At 41.1% G+C, this 18,847-nt stretch overlaps 1 protein-coding gene across 1 annotated transcript in view; it reads right to left on the minus strand.

The window, feature by feature from the left end:
• LOC145400494 (lachesin-like) overlaps positions 1-18,847 on the minus strand; it is a 228,517-nt gene that overhangs the window by 18,317 nt on the left and 191,353 nt on the right. Inside the window, exons 4-5 of the mRNA XM_080273019.1 lie at positions 4,532-4,742; positions 4,084-4,202 (exon numbers count right to left, since the gene is read on the minus strand). Coding sequence (XP_080129145.1) covers positions 4,084-4,202; positions 4,532-4,742 — 330 coding nt within the window. The remainder of the gene's footprint in view (positions 1-4,083; positions 4,203-4,531; positions 4,743-18,847) is intronic.

The raw sequence follows: 18,847 nt of genomic DNA on the forward strand, positions 1-18,847 counted from the left end.
GGAATCCATACTCCCCCCAAAAAAAACACTGTGAAAGCAATGAAAATTACGAGGGCGTATGACCATCCCACTTCCGATCGTTCGCCGCTAGTGTTGTCTATTATTCATAAAAACACTCACAGTTTATATTTCTTTTACTATATAACACTTATATATATCTACAGTCTTTATCCATAAGTTTCCTTCAGTAACAGTAGTTTATTGTCACTGTAGGGATTCCATTTCTTTCAGTAAAATACGTAGCATTCACTTTCTCGTCCTGTATACTAGCATTGAGAGTGAATGTCACTTTCACCTTCACTCTCATAACTCATAGTATTCATATATGCTAGAGTGAAACTTTCACTTTCATTACTCCTAGGGTATATACTCGTATTCTTATAATACCACTCATTTACATTTCTATTTACGTTCTCTACTTTGCATTATTTACATTTCTATTTTATTTACACTGTGTTATGCACTGTCACTTGAAGTAACTTATAAAACTATTTTCCACTGTTCACTTATATTTACATTCATTGCTTTCTTGCTGTTTACACATTATTTACACCATTTACAATTCCACTTGCACTGTTTACTCAATAAAAAGATCATAGTCACTCTCTATCAATTGTCAGCCCTTTACCTCTTTCCACACGAGGTTTAGTAGGGGGTAAAGGTCATAGGGCCCTTTGCATGGGGCTATAAAGCGGCGGAAGTTAGCAGGAGCAAATCAGACATATTCCCACTTTCAAAGACGACAGTGAACTGATAGTGGTGGCCTCCTGCCGCCTGGCTAGGGCAGGTGCAATACTACCAACTTCAGCCCTACGAGACCTGCTAATATATAGCAATGAAATGACTGCCAGGAAACCAAGACAATACATAATAAATTAGGTAATTCCAGGTGAATGTAAATATCACTTAGGCTTCTCCCTTTCCTCCTTATATGTATATTTATTACGAAAAGTAGATTATACGGCATATTTCAAGGGGAAATAAACAGCGAAAATTAGCGAACGATTGCACGTGAGGTGTTGCCAGGTGATAATTAGCCAATTCCAGGTGTATGGCACTATCACTTACCGGTACCTTATTTCTTTTTTGTATATATTATTTGGTATAAGAATAGGGCATAGGGCTTATTTCAATGGATGAAATCAGTGGAAAATTCCAGGGAAGATTTACTTAGCGTAGAATACAGTGTGGTGGCCTGCAATAATTAGGTAGTTCCAGGTGAATGTAAATATCACTTAGGCTTCTCCTTTCCTTTATTATATATATTTTTAGTACGAAAATAGATTATACGGCATATTTCAAAGGGAAATAAATAGCGAAAATTAGCGAACGACAGCACGTGAGGTGTTGTCAGGTGATAATTAGCCAATTCTAGGTGTATGGCACTCTCACTTACCTTATTTCTTTCTTGTATATATTATTTGGTATAAGAATAGGGCATAGGGCTTATTTCAATGGATGAAATCAGTGAAAAATTCGAGGGAAGATTTACTTAGCGTAGCACGGCCGGGCAAGCGAGAGGATAGGGTAATGAAGGGGAGGTAGGGAGGGGAGTCAAGAACGGGGAGAAATGGCTAAATTGTCAACAATGGATGGGAGTACAGATGAGATTAGGAGTATTGACTAGTGTTGGACATTGGCAGTACTGATAGATGATACAAGCCACCACTTCAAAGTCCGGGCGAATTCAAAATAACACAGTATCACAAAAGTGTCGCCCCGCGGTATGATCCCTTGCTCCCAAGCATCACGAAAGTGACGCCCCGCGGTTAAGGGGTTAAACAATACTTTGTTGACTTCCCATGGAAAGTTTATTGTTTTCATGGGACAGGATCATTTGTGTGTGTTCAGCTCATTACTGTGGTTACTCTCACAGACATGAAGTAATAGAGTTCCTTATTCTTACCCTCCTACAAATGCCAAGGCATTTTGCTAATTTAACAATGTTCATTCCCTAGCTTTCAACAAAGCAGGTACCTTTCCAGGAGTACTGACAACAACTGATTGCTTAATCACATGCATTATATGTATCTGGTCACAAAAATGATAAATCAGAGTTCTGTTTTGCCAAACAGACATCCTTTCTCAGTGCAATGATTCTTCTAACTCATACTCCTCCCACTTCTGTCATACTGCTGATAAACCTCTCCGACAATTTTCCTTCTTTCCTTCCCCTCCTGTTTTCAACTTTGTTTCTGCTGCTGTTTTCTCCTCTGGGGAAGCTAAACTCTTTAATCAGGATTGCATCAACATCTACTTTGAACAATTTAGGTACTGTTCCCTCATCTTATATTTCCAATGACTTTCAAATGCATGTACATGAAATTCTTTAGCGGTACAGTTTGACCCCTCTGGCCTTTGTTTTAAAGCTCACAGTCATGATGGGATATCACTTGTTTTTCTCAAGAACCTCCTAAGCAAGCTGTTACACTTTCATCTGTCAGTTTGCATCCTTCCTTCTAGCTGGAAGCTTGCTCTCTTTCAGCCCATCTTAAAGACAGATGAATGTTCACAATCCTCTAACCACTTCATAACTCTTTTAATCCCCTCCATATCCAAAGTCTTGTGTTTAACCTCAGTAGAAAGATCTTGAAGCACCTTTCTGCTCAACCATTTTTTGACTGCTAATATGGGTTCCTCGAGGGACACTCCACTGGCAACCATCTTATACTCCTATCAGATTCTTGGTCATATTCCTCTTAAGATTTTGATGAAACCCGTACCATGGCACTTGACACCACAAATGGTTTCGACTGAGTCTAGTACAGATCTTACTTCTGAAGTGCCTCTTACTGTTTCTACACCTATATTTGTGCCGTAATCTTGACTGTCTTTTTGGTTCGCTGGATGGCTGCTGTGTTACACAGCCACTGTTATCCTTTTATTCTGTTAGTGCAGGTGTACCTCAAATCTTTTCTTTCACCAACTCAGTTATGTGCATATGGGCATGTGGTGTCACAGAATATCTAGTTCCCTAGTGTTGCACAGAGATCTGCACAATCATTTGCCCAAGTAGGAAGAAACTACAATATAGTCATTGGGAATTATTTGATTTAACAGCCGTGGCTCAGTGGGTTTTAGCACTCCGCTCTGACCGAAGGGTCCGAGGATTGAATCCACCCAAGGGTCATTGGTAGACATCTGGAAGGGCATCCAGTCATAAAATGCTACACACTCCAATCCAAAGTCCTCTACCCAGGGGCAACGCCTTTGCCCTTCGGGGATATCTGGGATAAAAAAAAAAAAAAAAAAAAAAAAAAAGAGGAATTGATTGAAAGCAGTTTGCATCTATGTAAAAAAAAAAAAAAAAAAAATTAACAAAAGGGAGAGATTTTGCAGTCTATTTAGGTATGCTCGTGCAGCAAAACTAGCACTGATATCACAATCAGGGGTGGGGTAGGACGACAGATTTTTTCTAGAGATAGCCAATCAGGCTGCAACACGAGAAGGGAGAAGGAATTTCTTGTTCAAAATCTTTGAAGATGGGTTCTGTGTAGCCCCAAACATTAGAGAAAACAAAGAATTCAGGTACTATTCTGTGACTCCTCCATCCATTACTGCAACTTCTCACAACAACTCATCTACTTACCTGTACTCTCAGCCCTTCATATGTGCAGCTGGTCTGTTGTGCAGTGTCTTCTTAATCTTTTTCCCTCCGACTATGACCTCCGGTAATTTTTAACGCAATGTGCCCAGGCATCTTACCTTTGCCTCTATTTTGTTCTTTTTGTGTGTGTGTGTGTGTGTGAAAGGATAACTTTTTGCAGGTTTTCACCTTTTCTTCTCTCATTTTCCCTAATAATGTGGGAGAGATAATTAAGAAGAACAAGTAAAAGTATTGTGACAATTATTTGAAATCAGATGTAGACAGGTGAGTGTTATGGACGAGTATGGAGACGAAGACAGTGTCAGAATATGTTAGACTGATTATATGTGCCAAGTTCAGAACAAGTGAGTGGGAAAACTGATGAGTGAAGGTGTGAAAGCGAAAATATGTGTGAGTGTCAGAGTGTGAAACTCGTCACGTTAATTGCTGAATGAGAAAGTGTAAGAGGTCAGAAGCATGAGCATGGTAATACTTACATGATACCAGAAGACGTAGTTGGGCGGATGTAGTGCGTTTGAGATGACACATTTGATACTGACTGTGCTGCCACTCCGCACATGTAGCTCAGACCCACCCGGGATGCTCACTCGAGGTGCTGACCAGGAGGCAAAGAAAGTGATATTAGAAATGCAGTGGCAGGGGCTCTTACAACAGAAAGAAAAAAAGCATGCACATGTGTGAACAGCCATTTGTAACGTATAGTGCGACTGGCAGGCCTTCGGTTGTTGCATGGAAAAGTTCATTATCACATCTGTAATTTTTACTGTTGCACTAATACTAAAATAAAGACAGTTAATATGGACTTGGGAATCTGTTGCTTTATAAATATGACACACGACAACCATAAAAGACTAAAATTTATGGGTGGATGTTGTAAAATTACCATGCAAGCTTTTAACAAGAGCTACTGCCTGCAAGACTCACATACGACCTCGAGGTGTACGAAGTGGCTCATCTTTGGTTCAGTGGACACCTGGCACTCATAGCGGCCCGCGTCCTCTGCTTCTACGAATTTCACCTGCAGCGTCCAGGTGTCAGTGACTGGCTGGTGCCATGCCGCGAACCGGGCATCCGTGATGAATATGTACCGATCCACCGTCAGGATATGTGCATCACGATTCCTCACCCACGACACCTGCATGGGAGAAAGGGAGTTAGTAAAGTGCAGCACCGAGAGAAAATTCCAGTACTTGCAGAGCAGGAGAAGAATTAACGGGAACTGCAGGGCTGGCCTAGATAAGAAGGGATATTTAGAAATGATGTTGAATATTTATTTACAGATGAAGGATTGAGTCGGACAAGGATGAAGACAAATTATGCTGATACCACGGGATTGACAAAAGTTCAGTAGATATACAGGACAGATGAGACTAGTAGGAATTACACAACAGTTCACATTTTTCATGTACTTCAGGTCCCTTCAGGTGCATCAGAAATTATCAGGTCAGTAAGGGTAATTTTAGGTCATGCCTATAGATGTGTGCACCGTGTCAGCTAAATGGGTTTTAATATGTTTGTACAGTGTAACAGAATAGACAGAATTGTTGCAGCAATAACTAAACAGACTGACATGTTTGGGTTATCTTGACAGATTGATAGTCAATAAATATCGGGTAACTTACTGTAGTATCTCCCTCATCAAAGTACTTTATTGAAAATGGCCATAGTTCCATGCAATGATAATCCTGACTCACAAACAACACAGTACAATGTAGTGGTAAGGCAAAGACAACCTCAGTTATTATACTTCAAGGAGACTCTGATGGAGATTTAACGAAGCATATGGATAAGATAGGTAAAGTTAAGAATGCAATACACCATCACGTCGATTAAACACCTCTAAGAGCAAGGTCTCGTAGCCACATCGCCGCTATGGGTCTAAAAGGTGAGTGCACCACATACAGTACTGTTTCCTTTTGGTTTCTCACATTCCCGGCCCATTGCAGTGGGGGGTGACAGTGGATTAAGTTAATGATGCCATGATGATTGACAAATATATGCTGAATGACAATATGGAATATACCATCAGGTCGATTAAATACATCTAAATGCGAGACCTCGTAGCCACCTCACCACTGCGGGTCTAAAATGAGTGAGTGCACCACACATAATGATGTTTCTGATTCTCACACCCTGACCCACTGCAGGTGGTTTGTCAACCATCATGGCCACAGTAACTTATATTCACTGTCTCCTGCACTGCAATGGGCAGGGGTGTGAGAGTACGATGGCAAACATCACAATATGTGGTGCTCTCACACCATTTAGACCCATACCAGCAAGGTGGCTACGATGCCTCACAGAGCTGTTTAATCGACCTGATGGTATGTTCCAAACTGTCGTTCTGCAAATATATATATATATATATATATATATATATATATATATATATATATATATATATATACAGTATAAGTATCCAGTATATATATATATATATATATATATATATATATATATATATATATATATATATATATATATATATATATATACAGTATAAGTATCCAGTATATATATATATATATATATATATATATATATATATATATATATATATATATATATATATATATATATATATACATATATATATATTATATATATATATATATATATATACATATATATATATATATATATATATATATATATATATATATATATATTGCCAGACGCCTCAATCACGTTTGGGGTGGCCACAAACAAATCGCCTCCAAGTCGCCTTGTCCCCCGCCAATTCACTGTCCGGCTCCCAACTCACACCTCCCTCTCTCATATACCTCTCCACCCCATCCCTCCATCTCATCCTCGGCCTCCCCCTCCCTCTTCCCCTCCACCTCACTCACATAAACTCTCCTCGTCAGTCTTTCACCCTCCATCCTCTCCACATGGCCAAACCACCTCATTGTGTTCCTCATAACGCTTCCTTTCACATCCATATCAACACCAAAAACGCTCCTTTATATCCTCATTCGTCAGCCTGTCTCTCCATGTGACTCCACAGGCTCCTCTTAAATAACTCATTTCCACTGCTCTCACTCTTGACTTGTGTCCTACCAACAACGTCCAAGCTTCACTTCTGTACGTTAGAGTTGGTATCACAATACTGTCATGTAGTAACTTTTTTACTTCCATGCTCACTTCCCTGTTTCTTATCACTTCTTTCAAAGAACCAGCAACCTTTCTTCCCTGCTGTACCCTTTCAAGCACTTCACCCTCCAAACCTCCATCCTTACTCATCACACTACCCAAGTACTTAAACGTACTCACATTTTCCAATTCCTCACCATCCAACCTCGCTGTACATTCACTGACTTCACCTCTCTCAAAGACCATCACTTTACTCTTCCCTACATTCACCTTTAGATTCCGTTTCTTACACACTCTCCCAAACTCATCCACCAAGCCTTGCAGCTCCCCTTCGTCTTCACTCAACAACATAGTATCATCTGCAAACAACAGTACAGGGAGTTTCCAAACACTATCCTCTCTCACCAGGGCCACTCCAACATCCACTACCTTACTTTTACTCTTCCCTACATTCACCTTTAGATTCCGTTTCTTACACACTCTCCCAAACTCATCCACCAAGCCTTGCAGCTCCCCTTCGTCTTCACTCAGCAACACAGTATCATCGGCAAACAACAGTACAGGGAGTTTTCAAACACTATCCTCTCTCACCAGGGCCACACCCCATCCATGTACAGATATACAGGACATGACACATCCCTGTTTCAACCCAACTTTCAAAGAGAAAAATTCACTTAGTTCACCATCCACACGCACTGCAGCCTTCGCACCATCGTACCAGTACATACTCTTCACAGCATTCAACAACTTCCCATCTACTTCATATATTCTTAACACTTTCCACAATCCTTGTCTATCCACCCTGTCATATGCTTTCTCCAAATCCATGAAAGCCGCATACAACTTCTTTCCCTTCTCTAGAAACTTTTCCACTAAAGATTTAAGAATGAATATCTGATCTACACAACCTCTTCCCTTCCTAAAGCCTCCCTGTTCTTCGACAACTAATTTCTCTGTTCTTTCTCTAACTCTGTCAATAAGTATCCTACCATACACTTTTCCTATTACACTAAGAAGACAAATGCCCCTATGATTACCACACACTTCTTTTTCCCCTTTTCCTTTGTACAAGGGAATAATTATACCTGACTTCCAATCCTCCGGGACTCTACCTTCCTCCCAGGCCAATCTGCACATCTTCCACATCCATTCTACTACTATCTCTCCCCCATGCTTCAGCATTTCACCACACACTCCATCAATTCCTGGGGCTTTCCCTGATTTAACTTTCTTCATTGCTTCCACAACTTCTATCCTACTGATTTCTTCCTGTCTTCTCACCTCCCTCCTTCTCCCAGCCATTCCCTAGCCACTTATACTCGCATTACTTCCATCCTCTACGTTCAACAATTCCTTAAAGTGTTCTCTCCATCTGCTCACTTTTTCTCCCTTCTCCACTAGTAATCTACCATTTTCATCTTTCACTCCCATGCTAACTTCACTTCCACCCTATCTTACTCTTTTCACCTCTTTCCAGAACATTTTCCTACAGTCCCTCCACTTTACACTCAAATTCCTTCCAAATTCCTCATCCACTCTCTTCTTACTCTCTCTTACTAATCCTTTCACCTCTCTCTTTCTTTCTACATATAACTCTCTCTTCCGCCTCTCAACTTCTTCCACGCCCCTATTTCTTATCCATCCATTGTATACTTTCTTCTTTTGTGCCACAGCCTGTTTCACCTCTTCAGTCCACCACGCTGTTCCTTGCACCCCCCTCCGTCTTCTCTTCCTTCCACACATCACATCACACGCTGCACACATTTCTTCTGCAAATATCCTACACACACCTTCCACGTCTCCCATCTGCTCCAATTCATATTTGCCCAATCATTCCTCCATTTCTCTCTTATACTCTGCCTTTTTCTCATCCTCTTGTAACCTTTCCACTCTCCTTGCAACTACTCCTTCCTCTCGTCTTTCCCTTCTTCTATTCCTCCATCATACTTGAATTCTAATTCTGGTCACCACCAAGTAGTGGTCAGAAAGTCCACTCCCCCAACCTCTATAAACTCTTGCATCCATTACACATCTTCGCATCCTTTCATCCACACACACATAATCAATCATTGCCTTCCTTTCATTCAGTTCACCACCCACCCTTCTCATCACTCGCCATGTATACCTGTGGATCATTTTATGCCTGAAGAGGGTATTGGCTATCACCAACCCCCTCCCAGCACAAATGTCCACTAACGCACTCCCATTCTCATCTATCTCAGCGGCACACCCCACTCATCAACTATTCCATCCACCTTCACATTCCCAACTTTACCATTCATATCACCAATCAAAAACACTCTCTCATTCCTTCCAAACTTTTCCATGCACACTTCTACATTTGTCCAGAACTCTTCTCTCACTCTTCTAGCACGATCTTGCGTTGGCGCATACACACACACAATCGCCCACATTTGTACTCCAACTTTCAACTTTACCCACACAATCCTTGACCCAACTGATCCATACTGTCTTAAGCTCCTCTTCCATCTTTTACTCACAACTATACATACTTCTTCCTTTGTCCTCTCATTCTCACCTACTCCTGCACATATACCGCATCCATACTCCCATTCTCTCACACTTTCTCCTCCCCATTTTGTTTCAGTTATTCCACATACATCCACTTTCGCACCCTCAAGCACCTGGACAATCTCTCTCTCTTTCACCTCATCATTCCCTCCCCTTACATTCCATGTTCCGATAACCATGTCCTTTGTCCGGTCCTTGGTCGTCATCGTTTGGTCAGTCCTTGTCCGAGGCTTACTGTTTGTTTTTTTAGTTAGTTGTTTTCCGGGGAGGGGCACTAACCCTCCGCCAACCCTTTTAGTCGCCTTTTATATATATATATATATATATATATATATATATATATATATATATATATATATATATATATATATATATATATATATATATATATATATATATATATATATATATATATATATATATATATATATATATATATATATATATAATATATATATATAATATATATATATATATATATATATATATATATATATATATATATATATATATATATATATATATATATATATATATATATATATATATATATATATATATATATATATATATATATATATATATATATATATATATATATATATATATATATATATATATATATATATATATATATATATATATATATATATATATATATATATATATATATATATATATATATATATATATATATATATATATATATATATATATATATATATATATATATATATATATATATATATATATATATATATATATATATATATATATATATATATATATATATATATATATATATATATATATATATATATATATATATATATATAAAGATATTTGAGGTGAAGAAATGTTATCATGGAAGGGGAAGTTGTAGTAAGTGGAGAGCATAAAGAAAAAGAAAAGGAGAATGAAAAGTAAAAGATAAAATAATGAAAAATTAAGAATGACAGGGGGGTGGGTATTCAAGAGATAAAGGCTCAAAGAGGGAAGATTAAGAGTGAAAAAGTATGTTGGAAGGCTGAACAACAACATTTGAGCTTGGGTTGACAACTGGGGGATTGGCGAAGTGTATAATGAAGGATGGAGAAGGGTGAAAGCAAGTGAGAGGATGGCTAGATGGGAAAGGATGAAAGAGAAGAAGGGCAAAACAACACAGATAAAAGATTCAAGAGAGCAACAGCAAAGCAGAAAATTACACTGGATAATGTTGATAAAATGAAGATAATAATAATAACGGCAAAGGAGGAGAAAGCCCAAAGAAAATGCTTCTGAATGGCTTGTTATAGGCAATGAAAAACGGGCAGAAAAAGATGATGGCACATACTCGTAAATGAAAGAATGAAGATGGAGAGGTAAAAAATGGAAAGAGAAGGTAGAGGCTGCAAAAAGCTGTTGAGTGTGCTAGACGAAGAGAGGGAGGAAGGAAAGAGGACGGAATAGAGGTCAGAATAGATGAGGGTAATGAGGGTGGGACAAAGGTAGACAAAATGGGGGAAGAGCAGAGTAAATGATACAGACGAATGGAGACTTTGCATAAGGCAGAGGTCAGAGTGTTGAGTATATAATTGGGACAGCGAGTACAAAGACTGCCAACAACGGACCTGGAGCGGTGGCGTCTTCGTCGTGGGTCTACCCCCCAGAGGCTGTCAAAGAGAAGAGGAGGACAGCATGGGGGCCAAACCACCGCAACCCCCCCCCCCCCCGGCCCCTCACGGGGCTCGAGTACCTGGGAGTGGCTTCGGTCGCCCGGGCAAGGACCACATCTCCCAACACAACACACACAACAACACTGTTTTTTCTACACCGAGAAATGACTCCCCGGCTGTCATTTCTCGACGACTTCTTCTAGCCGGGAACATTGAGAGCAATCCAGGACCCACCAACAAATACATATGCCCAACATGCTCAAAACCTATCACGTCGAGCCGACAGACAAAGGGTTCAGTTCAGTGCAATTCCTGCAAGAACTGGACCCATTACACCTGCACAACACTTGCATCCAGAAAACTTTACACAAACACCTGGACCTGCTCCTTATGCTCCTTCCCCCCACCTGTCAACCCTCCTTCCAATCCTACTCCTACTTCCTTCACACCTCCACAGCCAAACCCACCGACCCTTCCCACACCATCCAGTCCCCCAACTCCTCCCAATCCAACCCATCCTAATCCACCTTAACCCTTACCTCCATCACAATCTCCTCCTACCCCTTCCCCTCCACCCACACCACCTCCCCCCCGTGCTGCAGCAACCAACACACATCGCACACACAACATAAACATCCTTCAGTTAAACACAGATAGCATAAACACTAAAAAACATGAACTCACACAATTCATCAAACAACAGAACATACACATTGCCATCTTACAAGAAACAAAACTACACAGAGCACAGAATACACCGACATTTCACAACTTCACCACCATTTGACAAGACCGGGCCGATGGCGGTGGCGGTGCACTCATCACTCTGATACACAAATCCATCAACTTTACAGATACCAGTGCACACACAAAGTCACTTTTCCCACCACATGACACCACAACAGAAATACAATCAATTAAAATACGCACTGGTAACAAATCACATAACAATCGCTAATACATACATTCCCCCCCAATCGTCCCTCACAGCACCACATAATTACTCTCCACAGATACACCACGTCACTAACATACCCAACATCATCCTGGGTGGTGATTTCAACACCAAGTCGTCGGCCTGGCATGTCAACAACCCTGACACAGACAGAGGGCTGGTACTACAATCCCAGACAGATCATCTTTTCATACTAAACAGTCTAGACCAACATACCCATATCCCACACCAAGTCCTCTTCCTCCCATCATCTCCAGACATCACCTTCTGCTCCCCAAACCTCGCCCCCACTACATCATGGAGAGTGGTCAAAACCCTAGGTTCTGATCACCTCCCAATCATCATCACTACCAAAACCAGATTCACCCCAGCTAGCCACAAACACACATACACTAATTATAAGAGAGCCAACTGGAAGGCTTTTGTAACTGAAACAGAACAACATCTCGAAACACTAAACAGTACACCCATCACAAACATCAACACCGCTGTGCACACTTTCAATACAATTATACAAAACGCAGACAAAAGACACATCCCTAGAGGCAACAGAAAGAGACACAACCCCAACTTCACACCAGAAATTCAAGGCTTCATCAGACAACGGGAAACATTGCGACACTCCCCAGCACCCCATACACAAGACACCATACAACAAATACAAGAGCTCAACACTGAGATAAACAATAAAATATCAGAACAGCAAACACTAAACTGGAAAAATTACCCCCAAACACTTGACCACAAAACAAACATCAGCAAACTCTACAAAACACTAAACAGCATCACACTTTCCAACAGCAACACCACATAATCACACGCTGCCATCACAACAACAGACACCATACCCTCAAACAAATAACAAGCAAACACTCTTATCAATCACTTTTCACAAGTCAGTCATCTAAACCCCCATCCTGAAGAACGACGTATCATCCGACGTAAGAGACAGTTCCCCACAGACCCAGACTATGTACCTTTCACTTACAACCAGACGAAGCACATCATTAACAACCTCAAGCACTCATCTGCCTGTGGACCAGACAACATAAGCAACATTCACCTTAAACACCTAGGTCCACAAGGCATACAAGCACTCACCAACATATCAGTCTACAGCTACTCACACAAAATAATACCCAACATCTGGAAGCATGGCAATATCATCACTATCCCTAAACCCAACAAAGACCCCACGTCATCCTCCTCACATCACCCCATCACACTCCTCTGCACCCCCTCTAAAGTCACTGAACGACTGGTACTACAACTAGTCACACCTCACTTTCCCCTAGCCCAGTCACAACATGGTTTTAGGCCACTACACTCCCCAAACACCCTTCTTACAGACCTTACACAGAGAGTTTTCAATGGCATGAATTCAGCTAGGCCACCACACAGAAAACTCCTAATCACACTAGACATTAGCAAAGCTTTTGATGCAATCCCACGCCACAACCTCACAAACAAAATACTCAACACAAACATGCACAATAACACAAAAAGATGGCTGGCAAACTACTTAGAAGGCAGATGTGCACACGTAACATTTGCCGGTCAGTCTTCTAATATCAAAAACTTCACAAACGCGTCCCCCAAGGATCTGTTTTGTCCCCTACACTCTTTAACCTATACATGCACGACATACCCACACCCCACACACCACAGATACACATAGCTTCCTATGCAGATGATATAACACTTACATGCACGCACCAAAACACAAACTCAGCTGCACACATCATTCAACCTTACCTCAACACACTACACGAATGGTTCACCACAAACAGGCTCAAGATAACCCCAGCCAAATCTACAGTGACTCTTTTCACAAACTGGACAGCAGAACACAGTCACATCCCACACCTCACCATAAACAACACTCCCCTACCACACACACACACACACCCAAAATCCTTGGTGTAACATACAATACATCAATGTCATTTAAACAACACATCACAAACACTAAAAATAAAATAACACCAAGACTTAATGCTTTGAGGTCACTTGCCCATACAACATTCGGACACAACAAAGAAACTACCACCACAGTATACAAACAATACATACGTTCAGTGATGAATTATGCAAGCCCTGCCTAGGCTTCTAACCTCACCAAAACACACTACAACACTCTACAGACCATACAGAACAAGGCCCTAAAAATAATCACAGGCTGCACAGCTGCTACACCCACAGACCACCTAGATCAAGAAACCAAAGTCCTCAAAGTCAAGGATCACCTAGATATGAGAGGCACCCAGTTTCTTGCTGCAACCTCCACAAACCCTCAACATCCACTACAGTACATGGCAGCACGTCCACCCACACCAAGGAACATCAAAACAACACCCAGCACACAATACCATACACAAATACTGTCATCTCTCCCCTCTCGCCCACCACAGACCCTCTTCCAGAAGCATATCCACACTCAGATCTCTCGCCGCTGCATTCAGTCACTTAAAGACAACACACAGCTGCATGCACGGCCTCCTGACATCCACCCTTCTGAATCCTATCTTCCTCGTGAGGACAGGGTCCACCTGGCCAGGCTGAGATGTGGGCACCATCCAGCCCTCTTAAGCTACCGGTACCAGAAGAGGCTGGATGACTCCGTCGCTGATGCCTGTCCAGGATGCAACACAGCACCCCATACCATTAAGCACATTATAGAAGACTGCATTGCACACTATCACCTATGCCAACAACACATCATACACTCTTTGAGAGCACTGTGGGAAAGCCCGGTCTCGGCCATGGCCTTCCTAAGGGACTCGGGGCTGTTCGGCCAGACTGCCTAGGGAACAACTACTACTACTACTGCCAACAGCAACATTTTTGTTGTTTCTTGCAATACTGTCTGTTATTGGGAACGATGTTTATGATATCTATGCTGCTTCGATAAAAAGGTACCGGTAATATGACTGCACCAGGAGTGGAAAGAGAACAGTTTTTTCCTGGAAGCAGGGAAAAAAATTGAGTGAACTGATGTTAGGGACAAGTAATCCTACTCTCACAGGCTTGGCGTTCAACTTAGAGAATTATTTTTATTTGAGGTACGTACCTATTATTTTTTGTTAATTATATCTTTTTTGCATCGACCTATTTTCCATAATTAAACGCTACTGAATAAAAACGTGTCGAATGCAAATGTCAACTGATTTTTGTTACAGAAGATGAACACAGGATGGAAAAACAATTACAAAATAATTCAATACACAAGATTACAGGTGTCCTTCATTCATATAAAAATCTATAACAATTGGACTTGTGAGGAAAGCTGATCTGGAGAAGCAAGTTCCAAAGAGAAGCAGTCCGAGGAATAAAGGAATTCTGACAAGCAGAAATTCTGCAATGGCAGTGTGACTGCATGAGAGCTACCAGATGACTGTGTAGCACAGGGGGAGGTGTGGAGATGTGGTACAAATGGATGCAACTTCATCTGAGCATTTGTCATAAAAGTATCCGTAAAATCATGGCCGGGAGGCAACATCCTGTCTTACTTGTATGTGAGGTTGTTCATTTGTAAATGCTGGGAGTAATTATTCTTATAGCCTTGTTCTGAATTTTGTCCAGTTGTTTCCTGGACACCAGGAAACCATTTACTACGCTGGGTGGTAACCATATAGCCAAATTATTGGCACCTGGTGGTTTAGTGGGTAAATATTGCGCTCCAGTCGGATTGAGCCGGTGAAGGTTTATATCCATGAGGTGGTTGGGGTTGATTGCTCATGTAATACAACTCAGGGATGAGTGAGGCTGGTCACTCTCATCTTAAATGTCGAGACCAACTGCCTAGCCCCGGGCTCCTACGCTCCTCATGGGGCAATGTAGGATTGGATGATGATGATGATGATGTTTTCGTGCAGCCTCTCCACATCCAGTCTACAAAGGTAAGCAACATTCGAACTGAAAGCTCACATGACTCTTTCAGATTATGGCTAACTACTTGTCAGTTAAGAAGTTACTGTTTCTATACAATAATATAAGTTTCTTTTCAGTGCTTTTAGCAAGTGACCTAACGTGAGAGGTCAAACTGAGGGTGTTGTTAAGCGAAACAACAATAATTTCAGTGCTTTCCGAGGCAGGAATACTGGTTGCACTGAAGGTAATATAAGAACTAGGCAATATCTGTCTATTGGTAATTTGGATATATTTTTTTGTTTTCCTAGCATTAAAATAATAAGACAATGTTATTCTGACCCCAATCAGTAATCACAGATAGGTCTTGATTTATGGAGATTGCTGTGTTGAGTTGGGAGTTAAAGATATCAAACTGTGAATGAGTATTTAAGCATGAAGGAACTATGAAGTGTAGTCATCTGCATATGAGTGAATCTGATTATGGGTAACAGACAAGAGAAAATACGAATGAGCAACAGGGTTCAAGCCAGAACTGATCCTTTGGGCTCACCGGCATTAAATGGAAACCGGAATATAAATCATCTACTTTACTCTTATCTTCCTGTTCCTGATAAAATGAAGAATAAGAGGAACAAAAGATGATAGGCCGTAGCAAGGGAGTTTGGATAACAAGGAGGAAGTGACAGCCCACGAGAGTCAGGGTCAAGGAGAAGGAAATAGTAAAAACGCAAAATTGTGGAGAGAGAGAGAGAGAGAGAGAGAGAGAGAGAGAAGGATATACTGGGCATGGACACCCTAATGACCATTTACTTCAAACAACCCTAACTATACAGCATGAATCTCACCCTACCACACAAACACATGGACTCCACCTGTGAAGGGAAGCTGAAGCCAAAGAGATAAACATACTGATAAATAGATGGAAAAACAGACACACAGACTGTGGGTGCGCACGTGTGGTGTGTGTGTGTGTGTGTGTGTGTGTGTGTGTGTGTGTGTGTGTGTGTTAATGCATATGACAAAATTATCACGGAGGAGAGAAAAAAATAAGCCATGAACGATTCCGTAGCCTAAGAGCGGCAGCCAATTAGGAGGAGCATAATGCCACTGAATTGGAGCACGTAAAGACGCTGATGTCTGTCTAATCCAGGCACTACACCGCCCTTATGGAGATTTATGCCATGATGTTAAGTGCCTCGCGCCCCACTTCTATTTCTGGTTGTGGCCTAAACTAAGTGTGGGAAGCCAGGGTCGATGTGTGTGTATGGTGACCCTCTTAATCCTTATCCTTATACTGCTTTTACTGTATATCATACAAGGTATTGCTTAACATTCATCTTATTATGCCAAACATTAACTTGCAGTTTCCTTACGAAAACGTGTTTCTTTGTTAATTACTTGACATTTTATTACTTTTTATCTTTATAGTATTCTTTTAGTCTAAAATATTAAATAACGGCTCCGTTTTAAAAAGACACGATACTCTCTTTTGGGCTTAGTTGTGCGAAATACCATTAACTAACTTGCTTACTCACGCAGAGCAATTGCCTTATCAGCGTATAACAACACTCAACTTCAGATTCCATTCTCATGGTTCCTCCAGTGCACGCCTGTCAGTAGGGACTCTTCCTCCTCCATGTAACTCCGGACAGGAACAGACTACTTGGGCCAGCCATGAATTCTGTGGCCTTTTGTTTGGTCTCCTCCACTTCTGGAGCAGAACTGACCTCAGAGAAATTTGTCAACGATCACACAGCCAGAGTTGATGTTCAGGTACAGTAAAATGCAGGTAACAAGCTACGACTCTGTTACTGGAGTACTTGTTTGTTATGCACATACATCAGCAATGTACCATGAGTCTGTGGATGGACTTTGTATCAAGAGAATAAATTAATTAACGAAAGAAAAGCATTCGGGAGCCGAATGCTAATCGCGCGCCAGAATATGGTGTTGGCCAAGTTCAAGATTTAGGCCATATCTTGATACGCTGAAGGTTTCATGTTGATAAGTCAAGCCGTTCATGAGATGTAATGGTGCTAAACGCGGTCGATAAAAACTAGTTGACCTTTGGCAGCCATTATGGTGACCTTGACCGTGACTCTGAGCGCCCATTTTCGAACTCGGCCAAGATTTTGGTCATATCTGAATACCCTGAAGGTTTCAAGTTGATAGCTCAGGCCGTTCATGAGATATAATGAGAACTCATACACACACACACACACACACACACACACACACACACACACACACACACACACACACACACACACACACACACAGAGGCAGGCAAAAATATTATCGCTCCGCCTTGTAAAGGCGGGCGATAATAAGGATGATAAAGGAAAGATAGTGGTGACAGTGAGGATGTTAAAGGCACCTGGAGAAAGCATTATAACCGATTGCTGAATAACAAGTTTGACTGTAACAGGAAAGTTTGGAGTCAGCGGATCCAGTGTTTGATCCTTGCTCTTTGACTGGTGTTGTTACTGTGAGCAAGGCAATAGACAGGATGCAGCTGGGGAAGGCGGCAGGTGTGTCTGTGTTAACTACTGAAATGTTGACGGCCATTGAAAAAAAAAAAAGGAGTGGGTTTAGTTACTGATTAGAACAATTCGATTATATATGAATGTGTTGTCGCAAAAGACTGGACGAAGAGTGTGACTGTAAAGGTGCATAAAGGAAAAGGGTAATGCATGGAAAGAGAAAAATTATAGAGGCATTAAGAGAGTCCTAGAAGGGATGAACAAGAGAAAAAGTGAATATTGAGATGCAGTTTGGGTTTATGTTAGGCATAGGGACCACTGATGCCATATTCATTTTCCAACAGCTTCAGCAAAAATATTTGGGAAAAAAAGCGAGCTGTACTCTGGTTTTGTTGATTTGCAGATGGCCTTCGACAGAGTCCCTCTGAAAGTGGCGAAGTGGGCAATGAAAAAGCTTGGGATCGAGAAGTGGTTGGTTAGAGTGGCTATGACTGTGTATATGAGTGCTTGCACCCAGGTGAGAGTGAATGAAGACGTGTTATAAGATTTCCGTGAATGTTGGCGTGTAACAGGGGTCAGCACTGACCTTTTATTTTTTGTCATAGTGCTTGAAGCTGTCTCATGTACCTTCAGAAGTGGATCATGTGCTGAT

This window comes from Coenobita brevimanus, chromosome 52 (genome assembly GCF_032717465.1).
Source record: "Coenobita brevimanus isolate Jiangsu-jjx chromosome 52, ASM3271746v2, whole genome shotgun sequence".
Lineage (NCBI taxonomy): Eukaryota > Metazoa > Arthropoda > Malacostraca > Decapoda > Coenobitidae > Coenobita > Coenobita brevimanus.